At 38.5% G+C, this 14,742-nt stretch overlaps 1 protein-coding gene across 2 annotated transcripts in view; it reads left to right on the top strand.

Moving 5' to 3' along the window:
• EPHA3 (EPH receptor A3) overlaps positions 1-14,742 on the top strand; it is a 229,837-nt gene that overhangs the window by 184,392 nt on the left and 30,703 nt on the right. For both annotated transcript variants that reach the window (XM_075103532.1, XM_075103522.1), the window contains exons 11-13: positions 5,970-6,155; positions 11,594-11,655; positions 14,030-14,239. In XM_075103532.1, coding sequence (XP_074959633.1) covers positions 5,970-6,155; positions 11,594-11,655; positions 14,030-14,239 — 458 coding nt within the window. The remainder of the gene's footprint in view (positions 1-5,969; positions 6,156-11,593; positions 11,656-14,029; positions 14,240-14,742) is intronic.

The raw sequence follows: 14,742 nt of genomic DNA, 5'->3' as shown, positions 1-14,742 counted from the left end.
TCAGACTGCAATAATCTTCGGTCATTGGATTGATTTTGGTCACTGCTTTGGATTTGAATTATCGATTTAGGAAGAAAGGGTTGTCTATCTGATAACTGATTGTCTGAGGCATACAGATGCCATAGATCGTTGGGTTTACAGAAAACAAACTGTCGAAATGAGCAGATTTTGTAGCAGAGAAGCCAGATTACAGAAAGTCTTATCACACTGAGTTGTCCATGTTGCAATGCAGCATGTAGTTTGTGATAGGATGTGTGCTTGCTCCTTGAAGTGAAGTGGCAGATTGTCTCATTGAGTCAGAAGATCATGAAGAGTTATCTTTCCTGCTAAATTAAAACATTTGTGAGAAGTACTATCTATTTTTAATGCATTGAAAACTACTAGTTCTTTTATTGTTGATTTTTTGCTTCTTTCTAAATTTACAATTTGAATTAAAATCATGAGATGTGAAAGAGACAGACTCCTAGTGCGCAGCAAAAGATTTTCATTTGGAAAAAACCTGTAGAATCAAGCTATTGTACCCAGTGCCTCTCCTGAATCACCCAGTAAAAAGAAGCAGTGTTCATCCTCTCTTACTGCAGCTACTCAACTACTTGTATGAAGTTAGGTTATTTTCTGCAAAGGCAGAATTTTTGTTCCTTGCTGGTTTTAATTTCACCCCACAAGAGTGCACTGTTCTCCATCATCTTCAGTCAAGGCAGCAAAGTTCTGCTTAATGCGCGTAATAGAGAATTAATGTGGGGATAGGGAAGGGGGTTACTGAAAAGATAAGTCCAAGAGCAGTATGTTTCCTTATAAGACTTTCAGGAGCCTTCATTCACAAATGTAAGCTCTCTAAACTTGGGCTGTATGCAGTATATGAATCCAGGAAACAAACTGATAAGAAACAGTGATGTGTCATATTTTATAGCTCATCATTCTGACCTGTTTTTAATCAGAATGCACATGAGAATGAGAGGCAAACCAAAGTTTGCCAAATATGGCTTCTCAAAATGGAGAAGGAGTTTTCTGAGGGGCTTCAAAAAAAGCGATATGTCCTAAAACAGTCAGGTGGTTTAAAAGTAAGTCCCTTTGCTCCACTCCACTTCAGTGATAGTCACAGTAGGGTTCTGCAGGTCCTCTGCATTGAAGCTTGGACTCAAGATATAATAAAGTTGTTGTTTGGAGGCCATGACTCAGATTCATGTAGCCTAAAGCGCATATGGCATTACAGTTAGCATTTCCTATTAGCAGTGGCCAACAGGAAATGCTAGACAGGGAAGAACAGACGAAAATCAGGCTATAGAGTGCTGGGAGCTTCCAAAATGCCTTCGTAGCATCACTTTACGCTACTGTCACGTTCAGCACATGGTAGCATTTGCATGCGGAGTGAGTACCTCTGAGGCTGCTTCTGCAGGAATACTTCTTTCCTGCCCAAAAGCAGAAAGGCATTTCCTGTCTCGTACTTGAGTCAATGACTTATTTGACCAAATGACTTGGACTTTTCCTGCCGTTCTCCTTTACAAACGCAAGTGTGAATGAAATTATAAAAAGACACTGATCTGAGAAGAAGGGATTCATTTAACTGCATTGAAGTGTGACGTAAATAATGAGGCCTTCAAGTCAGTCAAGTAATCTTGATATTCTGAGGTACTTTTCCAAGTAGTTTTTCACAGCTTTAGCCAGAAGTCTCAGAGAATAGAGGGCAGCTTACATAGCTTTGAAAACATACCCAAATGCAATAAGGAAATACTTCTCTCCAAAAGAACCTCAAGAAAAACACAAGGGATTTTAGTGGGAGGCTTAGCATAAGAAAATTGAGGTCAGGAGCCACTTTTTTTCATATTTTTCTTTACAATAATTCTTTCATTTAAAACAACTCACTTGTTTTTATGGATCCAGTTCAGCAAACCACTTAAGAAGTTTACATCCAATTGGATAGCAAGAGAATACTACAGAAGGTACTTTCTTGATTTGGGATAGATGTAAGTATGTGCTTTGCTGGACATGAAAACAAACGTTTGCTTTTCTTTCAAAGTTTAAACATACTTGTGGCATAACATCTTATGATCAAAGTATTTCTAAAATTTAGGGGCTGCCTGTCCATGAACTTATTGTGAAGGTTTGCATTGTCTCAGTGAGGGCTTGTAGAACGTTGCTGAGGTTCATGAGGTTTATCAAACATTCAGCTTAGGTGCCTCTCCCACTCAAAGCGAGTTCTGTGCACAGCAGTACAATCATAATTTAAAATACAGCAAAGTGAAGGGAATAGCTAATTTCACAGAGTCATCTTTTACTTGTCCCCTGGGTCTAAATGCACAGCAAATGCCATTCACTGATGCACTAAGTAGCCTATTTAAAAAGAAATTAAGATCTCCTGAAGAGAGATATTTATATCATGAACAGCCCTCCTAATAATGTCTATTTGACTTACACATGTAAATAGACATATCAGTCTGCAGGGCAGGTTATACAATGTTTATGTGTGTCACATAATTAAAAGTGAACTCTTCAGAAAGGCTTTACATGAAAAGCCATCAACCTCATCCTGTAAAATCAGTGCCATGTTTTACACCTTCTAACTCAAACTTTATTCCTCCAAAACAATATCTGATGAAATCCACAGTCCATTTCTTACTGGGACCATATAATAATGATTTGCAGGAAAAAGGTGTAGTGAAACCACATGTCTGGGTGCTGGTCAGATAGACTTATGTAGCATCCATACCGCCCTGTATACGAAACAACCAAAGGTTAACATAGATGGGCTGCCCAGTGAGCTTTTTCCAGTGAAATTGCTTTCCAAGAGAGTAAATCCATTTTATATTCATGGACAACAGAAAACTCCATTGCTATGAACCATCCACCTTTTAGTCTCTTGAAGCATCCACTGGCCTCAGGGCACTTGTGGAATCTGATTAATCACCCAAGTTCTAAACTGTGCAGCCATGGCTAAATGGGACTCTGTTGATGGACATTAGCCATAACATTTTCCTTCCCAAAAGTCAGACAAATATCAGATATACGATTCTGGTCAGAAATGAAGGATTGATTGCTGAACTGCTTATGAAATCACAGCTATAGTCTCCATTGGCAGTAACTGAACAATAGTTTTAAGAGGTTAGCTTGTTATTGCTTTTTGGACCATTAAAACATAGAGAAAAGGGAATACAAAGCTGGACATTACAAGATTTATTTCAAGCATTTTTTCCCTTCCTTCTGTTTTCAAGACGTGCTTTGGTCTTCCTCTTTGTGGTGCCCTGACAGTACTGAGCTGGGGTTAGTATTTGAACTGAAGCAGTGTTTGCTCTTGGTAAAGCATACTAGTCATTTTGACTTGCAGAGGTTGAATATTTTTAATTAAGAAGTCTGAAAGGAACTCAACACCCATTACTTACTAGTAATAGGTTTTACAATTCTTTTTCTGAGCTGCTGCCTGTCTGGCAGCCTGAAATACAAATAATGTTAGAAACAATGGATGTAATGTAAGTGCTATATTAGTAGTGTGTATGTATATAAAGACATACCCTGTTTGTAATTTTTTTTGCTTATTACATTAATAGCACAGTACCATGCCTAGAGGATGAAGCAGCTCAGCGGCTCACGATAAGATACAGTGACATTCACTTCGATGATGTTGACTCAAGTCTAGCCTGGGTTAGCAGCAGAGAAAGGTCGTTGCCCTATGACACATTTGTTCAGTTTTTTTGTTAAACTGGTTTTCTAACAGAGAAACCTTAGAAAATAAAGCTGAAAAGGGACCTCAAGAGGTCATTAAGTCCGCACTCTTGCCCAAAACCGAACTTGTTAGGTACCATTCTTGACAAATGCTCATTCTTTACAATTTCCAAGATACAAGAGATTATAACCTCCCTTAAAAAAAAAACTTTTGTACTAGTGTCCTTACCGTTAGAATTTTTTCCCGATCTAACTGACCTTTATTGTAATTTGCTACTATTCTTTGCTTTGCCTCTTGCGTATAGAAAAAGGAGTTGATGTCCATCTCATTTATAACCATAATTTTGATAAGCCAAAACTATTAATGTCTCTTCTCACTCCTTGTTGTGTATAAATAACACCAATTCCTTGAGCTTTGAATGTGAACGCACAGCCTGACTTTTAAGATTCTGGTCACTGTTACTACTCCCTTTATCGTTCCTGAATTGCAGTGGCACAAATGGGACATGGACTCGAATGCCAGCCGTACTGGTGGCAAGTTGATGAAAAAATAATTTTGATTTGTAGGTAAATGGACTGAATGTAAAACCTAAAATGCGTCCCATGTGGTATCATGTCTGAAGTCAGTGGTGAAGGGCTGTCAATCCATCACACGTTTCTGACCTTTGAATGTATGAAAAGCAGTATGATTTAAATTTGCCTATTAAAAATATCTTATTTCTGGGCGTTTTGGCCATTTTTAGTTTTCACAGATGTTGGATAATGTTAACAATCAGTTGCAGAGATAAAGAAAGAATTAGTGTGGGCAAATAAGCTCCAAGAGCCTTTGCTCTGTAGAGGCATAGTAATGCTATTGCAGTTAGGATTATTACACATTAAGTTGAGAAAAGCTTGTACGTAAGCAGTATAATCACTCTTTCCATGATAACTCACAAAAAAAACCAGAATTCCTAGTTTGCATAAAAATTATGCCAGCTAGATTTAGATTTATAGGGTTTGTTTGTTTCCAAGTCAAATTTCTATACAAGGCTAATTGACAAAATATGGCATATGAAGAGTTATTTATATTCAGATCTCATGTATTTTGACAAAAGAACCTGAATAGGGTTGTGTTGTTGGAAAATGAGTGTTAAAGCCCTCCAACAACACCCTCTGGTTTCTTGAAAGAAGAAAAAAAAACACCACACAAAACAAAATACTTTTCTTCTCGGTTCAGTGAAGTGTTTTCCTTGTCTTTAAATATAATCTTGTAGGGCAATACTTGCCATGATATTTCTTCTATGTTTTATCCATTCTCTCTTTTTATTGTATTTTTCAATATTTCAGTTATTTTGTCATTAAAAGAAGGAGACAAAAAATTGCTACTGCAATTTTAACTGGGATGTTGTATATGCAGTTTATTATATAACACAAAATGTAAGATGGGGGTTGGATAATTGGGGCATCAAAAGTCAGTTGCTGCTCAAATGTTTTTTAGGATATTAAAACTTCCTTATACACCTTATGTAATCATTAGTTAAATATAGAAAATTTCAAGTGAGATGTTTTCTTCCAGCAATTTGTCAACATGTTTAGTATTTGCTCATTTGAATGCTAAGATAATTTTCCTTGTGTGCTCTTCTTAGATGTTACATAGCAAAGGATAAACCATGTTGCCTAGTAGTAAACATGCAGTGATATCTGCCATTTCCTATTTAGGGATCTTACACAATACAGAGTGGGCACAATATTCATCGAGGACTATCAGGTCCTGTAGTCGCATAGTGACAGTGTATATTTGCATGGTTAGATTCATCTGAATAATGGTAGAACAAAAATAATCTATATGGATTTCTTTTTTATTTGCAGCTGTGTAGATAAATTCTTTTGCTGTGAATTATCTTCCTACTGTAATTGAAATAAGTGAAATAATTGGGAACTGTGCTATCACTGGCAGAAATGAAGAGTATAATATTCACAAGAATGCACGACTATTCTGATACCTCTGCATTCATCTGTTAGCCCTCCTGCTATTGTCTCAAAGTGCTTCAACTGAAACAAAAAGGAAATTTTCTGGTGACATTTATGCATTCCTCTGCCCTGCAGTCATGTGGTTATGCAATGTAAATAAGTGACATTGTCCAGTTTGACAGCTGGAGAACCCAAGCATGGAAATGTTAAGTAGCTGTCCAAAGGCCTCCTTTGGAGCTCCAATATGTGGCCCACCAGTAAACATCACACTCCAGGGACTTTTTCTGAATGCTAGTTCTTCTTTCTGTGGTCCCCATTAAATAACTACATCTCATCTTTTGTCATTTTTCCACCTTTTTTAGGGGAATTTGGAGAAGTCTGCAGTGGGCGCCTAAAGCTGCCTTCTAAAAAGGAAATTTCAGTGGCTATCAAAACCCTGAAAGTTGGCTACACAGAAAAACAGAGAAGGGACTTCCTGGGAGAAGCAAGCATCATGGGACAGTTTGACCACCCTAATATCATTCGACTAGAGGGAGTCGTCACTAAAAGTAAGATATGACAGGGGCATCTGTTTTGCATGGAAAATGTCACTGGAGGTCCTTTGCACCCTAAATTATTCTGTGATTCTCTGATCTTTCAAGGAAGAGTAAAAGCAAATAAAAAACTAAATCATCTGTGTTTACGCTCCACAAACCCTTCCAGAAATATTTGTGTTATAGCCCTGTTAATATGTGCCAAATATCCTTCAAAAGAGAGAACAACGGAAACACATAGCTTAGCTTTTGCAATGTATACTGTATTTCCTCAAAAGCAGGAAAAAAATTACCCATGTGCAAGCACCAGCTAAACCTGCACTGATGGATCCAATGAAGAATGGTGTCGGAGGCAATTGCCTGCGGTGCAGCTGCAATACCTTCACTGTCTTGCTGCTCTCAGGCTGCTGAGAACTTAAAAACAGTACCCCGGGTTATTGAGATAGGAAAAACTGGGAAATAAAAATGATCTGCCTGAAAAAAATATAGAGAACGTGGAGGAAAAGGGGCATTTCTGAAGACCGGTGTGGCTCAGTAATAACCTGGCAGGTTTAATAAACTCCGGAGCTACAAATTGCTACAAAGTGGTCAAGAGGCACTTGCTGAAATCTGTGAGGAGTCATGGAGTCTGATGTCCTAAGGTTTCCTAATTGTGCTGAAGCAGTATGTTCTGCTTTCAACTAAATCATTAGATTTTATCATTAGCATAAATTAATGAACAGCCTACCTGGCTACAGGAACTGATACTAGTATATTAATAAATAAGTCCAAAATTCTTCCTATTCAGTTTTCATGGAGGGAAAATACGAAAATACTCTGTGTGATATTCAGTGTGTACCAGTATGAGGCATTTTAAAGATCCTGATCCTCTAGAATCTATAGCTTTTAGTAAAAATTGCAAAAAAAATCTTGGGGCTTTAAGGTGTCAGTAGTAAAATTTATTTTGTTTCTTTGATAATATTTATATTTTTACTAATAGACATTTTCTAAATCTGCCTTGGTGGGTTTGTTGTGGGTTTGTTGTTTGTGGTTTTGTGCTTTGTGGGGTTTTTTTAGGCATGTTTTTGCCTGTGTTTATGATAACAAATCACCTTCTCATTTTGAGACAAAAGTATAACTGAAAACTCCATCCATACTCGGTACCTTCCTGGAAAAGTAACATATTTGAAGAACCCTCTCCAGCTCCACTTTCATTAAGAAAACAGCAAGTTGTAACAGGCATTCCTGAACAGTGGTGTTGGTCTTAGAGGTCCTCCCCAGCTTTCCCTTGGCAGCCATGGTGGCCTTCTTGAAGCCGCTCAGATCCTGCATGCTCTTCTCCTTATGAGCAGCTGGTGGGAGTTGGTGCTGGTGATGCTGCCTCATTTAGGCGAGTTCTGGCTCCCTTTGCTTGTGCAGCTGACTGTCCACTACCTTGAGGTGGAAAGACAGAAATGGTAGTAGAAAAGAGAAGTTGCACAAAGTATCAAAGCTGGCTCATTCTGAGAGATGTACAGAGACTTTCTGAATTTCCATTGCTATGTAAAGTGATAAACTTAATGATCAAGGTCCTGCAGTAGTTATTGGATGGAAGCTCAATAAGATTTTGTATGAGGTATTCTAAAAAGAATTCACGAATGCTCTGAGATCTCAGGGGTGTGGGAAAAAAAAATCAGTTGGACGTTTCCTAGTTCATCCTAGAGGGCTCTGCCGGCGAAGCAGCTCCTTGCCATTTCAGTGAACTGCTTGGAACATGCTGAGGACTTTTCCAGTTTAACAGGGTAGAAGTAGACCAAATGCTTTGTTGTTAAGTAGATGGTTTTAATGGTTTTAAAGAATCTTGGTTTTAAAATTGCGTGATTTAAGGTTTCACAAACATAGACAGGCATGAGAGAATTTCATAGCTTACTGCAACAAATTCTGTAAAATAAAAAAACCCACAAGAATGTGTCTAAAAATAACTAGGGAAAGGTATGTAAAACTGCGTGTGTTACGAAGAGACATAATAATAATGCTGTCTCTGCGTGTGATTCATCAAAGTCCATTTTGCTGATTTAAATAACAAAGAAGTTATTCTTCGGCTTAGGTCTCACAGTCCCATTAAGAAAAAGACTGCCAGATCTGCCTGTGTAAATCCAAGATATCCCCTGCTTTTTCATGACACACACTTTGTACAGTCAGAATAACATTTGCAGTCCCAAAATTACTTGAAGCGCTAGCATCAGTCTGTACACAGCTGAGCTCAAATCTATTTTGTTACATTTTGTGTTTCTGTGGCACTTGAGAAAATAATGTAATTGCTGTGCATGCAGGAATTTGTGCATTGCTTTTGAATGTGCATTACTAATTCTGTTGGTATTCTGTATAAGTGACTATTAGTAAGTTTGCTACTCAGCTGTCTTCAGAGCAGACTGCTGTCTGGTTGGGGGAGGGGGTGCTGGGGGATCCAGCTGCCTGTCACATTTAAGTATGAGAGAGCAAGCTCTGATAGTCCCAGCTGAAGTCAATAAAAGCCTCAGGGATACAACACCCTCTCCAGACAGCTTGAATACAGGAGTTGATAAAACTGCTCTGAAACTATTTCTATCTGTTTTACTGGGTAAAATTACATGGCATAAATGCAAGTAAAGATAATTATGTTCTTTAACATTCTGTAGGGTGATAGAAGGTTGTGGGGTTTGCTTTTTTTAAAACAAACCAATATACTGTAATAACAAATCAGCAAGTGTTCATATTTTTTAATAATAGCTATTAAATCACACTCAAAAGTGTTAGTTTATGTACAGTTAGCTGAGAGCCTGTGGAATATTTGCTTGATCACCCTCAGTACAGGTAATGCATGATGAACAGGTAATATGACCTTTTCTTCATTAACCAAATTCTTTTTGACAGGTGGCCCTTAGCAACCATATAGCTTTTCATACTCAGCAGATCTTTTGAAGCAATTCCTAATAACCGCAATTGTCGTGATCCTTATAACAGGAGCGTTTGGTATGAAAAGTTCTCAAGCTGGGGTGGCTGTGGTTCGCCCGTGGGACAACCCACTGGCAGTGTGAAGGAGATGCACCCACCAGATAAGCCTTCAGTGCTTTGCTTCAATGCAGAGTTCTTCCCCTGCTTCGCGTTGATTCCTGTTCTGCATTTTCCTGCTACGCCGGTCTCCTGGGTGTGCTGTAGGCAGTAGTCTTAATAACCAGTGCACATGTTCTGCTTAGTTTACTAATAATTTACAGCAATTTGTAGCCTGTTAGTGTAATAAATTTAGGCAACACTGTTGACACAAGTTGTTATCATGTATAAATGGCTATGCTTTGATGAATGAATGCAGAACGTCCTTTTAAAAGTGCACCGTGTTGCTTCAGAGCATATGCTTCCTATTATGGATACGTTCCCAACTGAACGAGAGTGAAACCTTGCACTTGGGGCTTTGTGAGTATGGATGAGCAAGGCAGGAAGATGCTCTCTTAATAATTTGAAAGACGTAGCTTTTTCTCTAATTTCAGTCTTCTGATGTGTCATAAAATTGACTGAGTTTATGCAGAAACCAGGCAACTGTCTCCTGGATGCAAAGTACATGGATTTATCACAGAAAGTTTTGGATAGCCCCATCGGTGTGCTGCCCTTTACTTGAAAGATCCAGCAACATCTTCTGTGCGTTACCAGAAATGCCTTTGGGTAAATGTTACATACACAGTACAAGTTAGGGATTTTCCCTTGCACTGCATGTTTCTTGCTAACAGGAGTAAGCAAGCAACAGATCATTTCATTTCAGTTATTTATTTATTTAAGATTTCACATTGTTAGGTCTTTTATCTATACCATATCCTATATAATTCGAGATTAATGTTTTGGATAAAGATTTTGTTCCTACCAGTTAATGGATGACAGAGTCGATTACCCATTAGTGTGACTCCCACAGTATAACACATTATTTGCACGGCAGAAACATGTTTTAACCCATTTATCTGTGCAAAGAGGACGAAGAATTCTCTTCTCATTATATTAATCTCATTCTTTGAAATTAATATTCCTCTTCTAAGAATTTCTATTTGGTAGGGGTTATATTTTCTGGGAAAAAAAAAACCAAACCCTAAAAAATGAGTTGTTACCAATTCCTTTGCTTTTTTAACGGCTTTTTCGCTTTTAATTATACTGTGTAGCTCTTTCAAGCCTCATGTTGTTCAATGTTAAGAGCTAAAATATTACCATGCCTGCTATACAATATGCAGGCCTTTGACACGCTTTTATGGTCAGATGCCTTCCTGTATTATATGTGAAATAATAATTCATCTCCTTAAATAACTTCATGCTCTTACCCACCTTTCTCTCTACCAGAAAGAGAAAATAAACAAAGCTTTAGAAAATATTATGAAATAATAAAATCCATATGATGGTAAAATATTAGCAGGGCAGTGACCTTTGTCTGGAAACTTCACCGTAATCACATTAATTTTTGCATTCATTTCTCTTCAACATGTCACAGTTGCATATAAAATCTTGGTTTGGTTACAAAATACCTCAGGGTAGAAAGAACGGTCTCGCAAACTAATCTGAATCTGCATGGTCAAGTTTTGAAAGGTATTAGAAGCTTTTCAAGGGTGCAGGGCTGTTTCTTTAGAGCATGCCGCTGCCCAGCGGAGGCAGTGCGTCGGGCCCCCAGCTGAGTTGTGCTTGGCGGGAGGGGAGGTTGGTGTTGTCAGTGATCCTGCTGCATGGGGAGGCAGGACTCCCTGGAAAGAGGGCTAACCCCCCAGCAGAGGAAGGTGGCTGTTACAGCTCTGCTTTTCTTTCCAATGCTTTGTATTACTCTTATTCTGCAGTTTCTCATCCATCTCTATCCCCACCCCAAATATTTTCCTCGGCTTATGCTAGGAAAACACTGAAGCTCTACAATTTAAATGCCTTGTAAATACCCTCCTGAGGGGAGAGGATTTTTGCTATTGCCTCCCATGTACGCTATTTAATCTCTCCCTTAGTGTAGTGTCTGAGGAACATCTTGACTGCGCACATACAGTAGAGCACTACGCCACAATCCTTGCACCTCCGTTGTGCAGACCAGGGCACCTCTGGGGAGAAACTGCGACTCCCTCCACAGCAAGTGCCCAGTTCCCTTCCAGAGGGAACCTGGCAGCAAATGCATGGCAGAATACACCTACTCCGTTGCATAAATTCAACAGTTATATGAAGGATTATATTCAACGGTGATGGGTAAGACGCCATATACTAAAACTGTAGGATGCTTCACTTTATGTCTTGGGACTTGAGCTGCTAAAAATTGGATCAGTTCATACTGAAATGCTTGTATTTCTGTTCATGTCAGTAAAATCACAATTATGTTGCGGACAGAGCTGGGTTTGTCCATGCATCTTTTGCTTTCTTTCTAAATGTAAAATTATCCTTGGAATTTGGAAGTTTCAGGCACATTTCTGAAATGGCTGTTTTTACCGATCATTATTTATTCATTTTAAATGCAGGTAAACCAGTTATGATTGTTACTGAATATATGGAAAATGGCTCACTGGACAGCTTCCTACGGGTAAGTGCAATAGAGAAGTACATGGTGCAGGATTGGCTCTTGTTCTGAATTTGTTATGAATTTGCTGTCACTGCACCCTGATTCATCATCAGCTCTTGTTGCTTGATATTTCATTATTTCCGTTTGGTTTTGTGTGCATTGTGATGTGCTCAGAACACCAGGTGGGGATCTGCTAGTCCATTTTGACTGCTTACAGTAGGTATTCCAAAATGAAGAACATTTTTGTTCTATTAGTATGTCACATCAATAAAACCAAACAAAACCAAAACAACATTCTGGCACACAAAAATGGAAATGGTTTTTCTGAGGGCTGAATTACTACTTTAATGCAGCTATGCTTATTGGTTGGCAGCCTGTATGTCTTACCAAGCGATTTCCAAAGTGAACAGATTTGTGGAAATTTTATCAGTAAACCAATAGTACTGAGCCAAGAGCCGTTTCCTGAAATGCGAAAAGTTTAGGGAATTACCCCATACCCGAGGGTGTGTGAAATGTTTTGCTAGCAAACTTTATTGGCCTGTTTTCTTTCCCCAACCTTAGACATACTAATACTATTGTTGATTTATCTTTGTTTTCTGTCAAAGTTGGTAGCGAGCCTAAAAAAATGCGAATGCTCCCTGTGCCACCAAGATTTACTTGTGGCAAAAAAAGAAGTATAGCAGAAATTAAATCCCATCTGAGGGGAAACACTAGTTTAATTTTAATTTGTTAGGGCAAACTCAGCTGTGGCTGGGAGACTGCTTTGGTTCTGCCACGGTTGAATGACATTATCCCCCAAATTCATAACACTGAACTAGACGTTTAACCCCAAAAGGGGACGTATTGTCAACCTTAGTTTCAGTATGTGCTGTATATGTTATGATGTCCACTGGAGCATGTAAAATACATATAAATAACGTGTCAGTATATCTGAATGAAATATATCTGTACTGAACTGTATATATTTTGTTTAGGCTAAAAATCCTTGAAGAAATCTCTGAGGAAAGGAGAATAATTTCTGGCTGTACAAAACAGTTGTTCAGCTTGTTTTTTCATTGGAGTGTGGAGGTTTTTTTGTTGTGGTTTTTGTTGGGTTGGTATGTTTTTGGTTTTTGTTTGGTTTTTTTTTTATTACTACTGTTGTGTGGAATCATAGATAAGGACCTTATGACTCATTAATATCGCAAGCAACCCAGGCCATGTAACCCTTTTTATAAGTACCTTTTAAAACTACTTACTTTGCTTTCCCCATTGCCGTTGAAAGGCTATCTCAGCATCTCATTCCTTTCGTGGTTAGAAACTTTCTTCTGATTTCTAGCTAAATCTTTTCCAGGGCCTATATAGATCCTCTTGTGTTGGCTCTAGTTAAAGCAGGTTTCATAACAGGGAACTGCTTAGACTCTTTTATAATAATGAATTTCTTCATGAAAGGGAATTCTGAAAGGCTCTTTAAGCATCTGTTCTGCCATATATTTGTCTAATGTGTACAGTGCTAATATCGCCCCGAAGTATATTAATCAAAAATGAAATTAATACAATCAGTCTTGCAGACTGATTCGTGTGATCTCACCCCACATCGCAGAGCCAGCTTCAATGTATTTAATAAAATTCTGGAAGAAGCAGCAAGAAGAGCTGGAGAGCTGCCCACGATGATACGTTTACAGCACTGGGGGGATTTGTTTGAGAGCTGCACTAGGATGTACTGTTGTCCTGTTGTCCATCTATCTGTATATCAATATCAAAGCTAGATGTTAACAAACAGCATTAGTAAGAGCTAGGAGGTTTAAAGCATGTTTAGAAGTAGACAATTAGAAATATATGCAACTATCAGTTTCTAGGCTAAGCCACAGTGTATTTAAGTGATTTTTGTGTTCCTGAAGGTGAGGAAAATTTTGAAGAATTGAGTTTAAATTTATTGGAATTTGAAAGCCACTGAATCACATCACCATTTGCTCTTGTTAGAAAAAAAATGCCTGTGTGGTAGACAACTTCCATTAGTCCATTGGGTAGGGCTGGGATTTTCACTAACAATTCCTATGGCCTTTCAGGGAAGTTGGACATCTGTTTCCCTGAAGTCCTGACACACCGGCCTCATGAGCACATGACTTAGATTTATGTGCCACTTTCACACAGGTCCCATCTAGGAAATCAAAATTCTGATGACAGCAAGAACAAGAGAAATGAAATTTTTATCTGAATTGAAAATCTGTCCCTTTCCTTCAGGTGATTGGGAGATTATCCTCCACAGGTGAAAGTAGTTCCCATGTGTGGCATTTAAATCACGACCACTTACCTATGAGCTCTTCCCTTGAGGGGCTTCCAGGGTCTTTATCAAAAATTCTGTGCAAGGAGGAACATGAACAATCTCTGAAATGACATTCTACATGTTTTCCAGAAACATGATGCCCAGTTCACAGTCATCCAGCTAGTAGGCATGCTTCGAGGGATCGCGTCTGGCATGAAATATTTGTCAGATATGGGTTACGTCCATCGAGATCTAGCTGCTCGTAATATCCTCATCAATAGTAACTTGGTATGCAAAGTCTCAGATTTTGGTCTCTCTCGTGTTCTGGAAGATGACCCAGAAGCTGCTTACACCACAAGGGTGAGTTTCTCTGTTTGTTTATCCTTTTAAAATTCTTGTTGGTTGTGACAAAGTTAGACTGAAATCTGAGGGAGTCCCTGAGGCTGATACTCTGTGTTGCAGAGGCCATCCAGTCTTGCATGCTCAGAGATGTTCAGTAAACTGTAAATTCGTCATAGCTATTTTTTTTTAATTCATGTCTCAGAGAAGACAGAAAGAAAAAAGACGGTTTCTGTTGGTAGTTTATTTTTCTTAAAGTATGTAAAATTCACAGCTTGGTTTCTTTCTGTTGGGTGTGTAAAGGAGCGAATACCACAATTAAGGCCTGAGTTGGTTTGGCACACAATATTGTAAGACTTCATGTGTGCTTTGCGCAGGTTTTCTTACACTGCTGGTGTAGCTCCCACCCAGTAAAAAAAAAAAACCCTACCCAGCAATAATTTTTTTTTTCTTTTTGAGTCTTCCAGTGTGATGGGACATGTCTGATTGGAGAGTACTGACATCACTGTTCTGCAAGGGTATAT

This window comes from Phalacrocorax aristotelis, chromosome 1 (genome assembly GCF_949628215.1).
Source record: "Phalacrocorax aristotelis chromosome 1, bGulAri2.1, whole genome shotgun sequence".
NCBI lineage: Eukaryota > Metazoa > Chordata > Aves > Suliformes > Phalacrocoracidae > Phalacrocorax > Phalacrocorax aristotelis.
The sequence above is the reverse complement of the archived record's forward strand: the minus strand, read 5'-3'. Positions and strand labels throughout refer to the sequence as shown.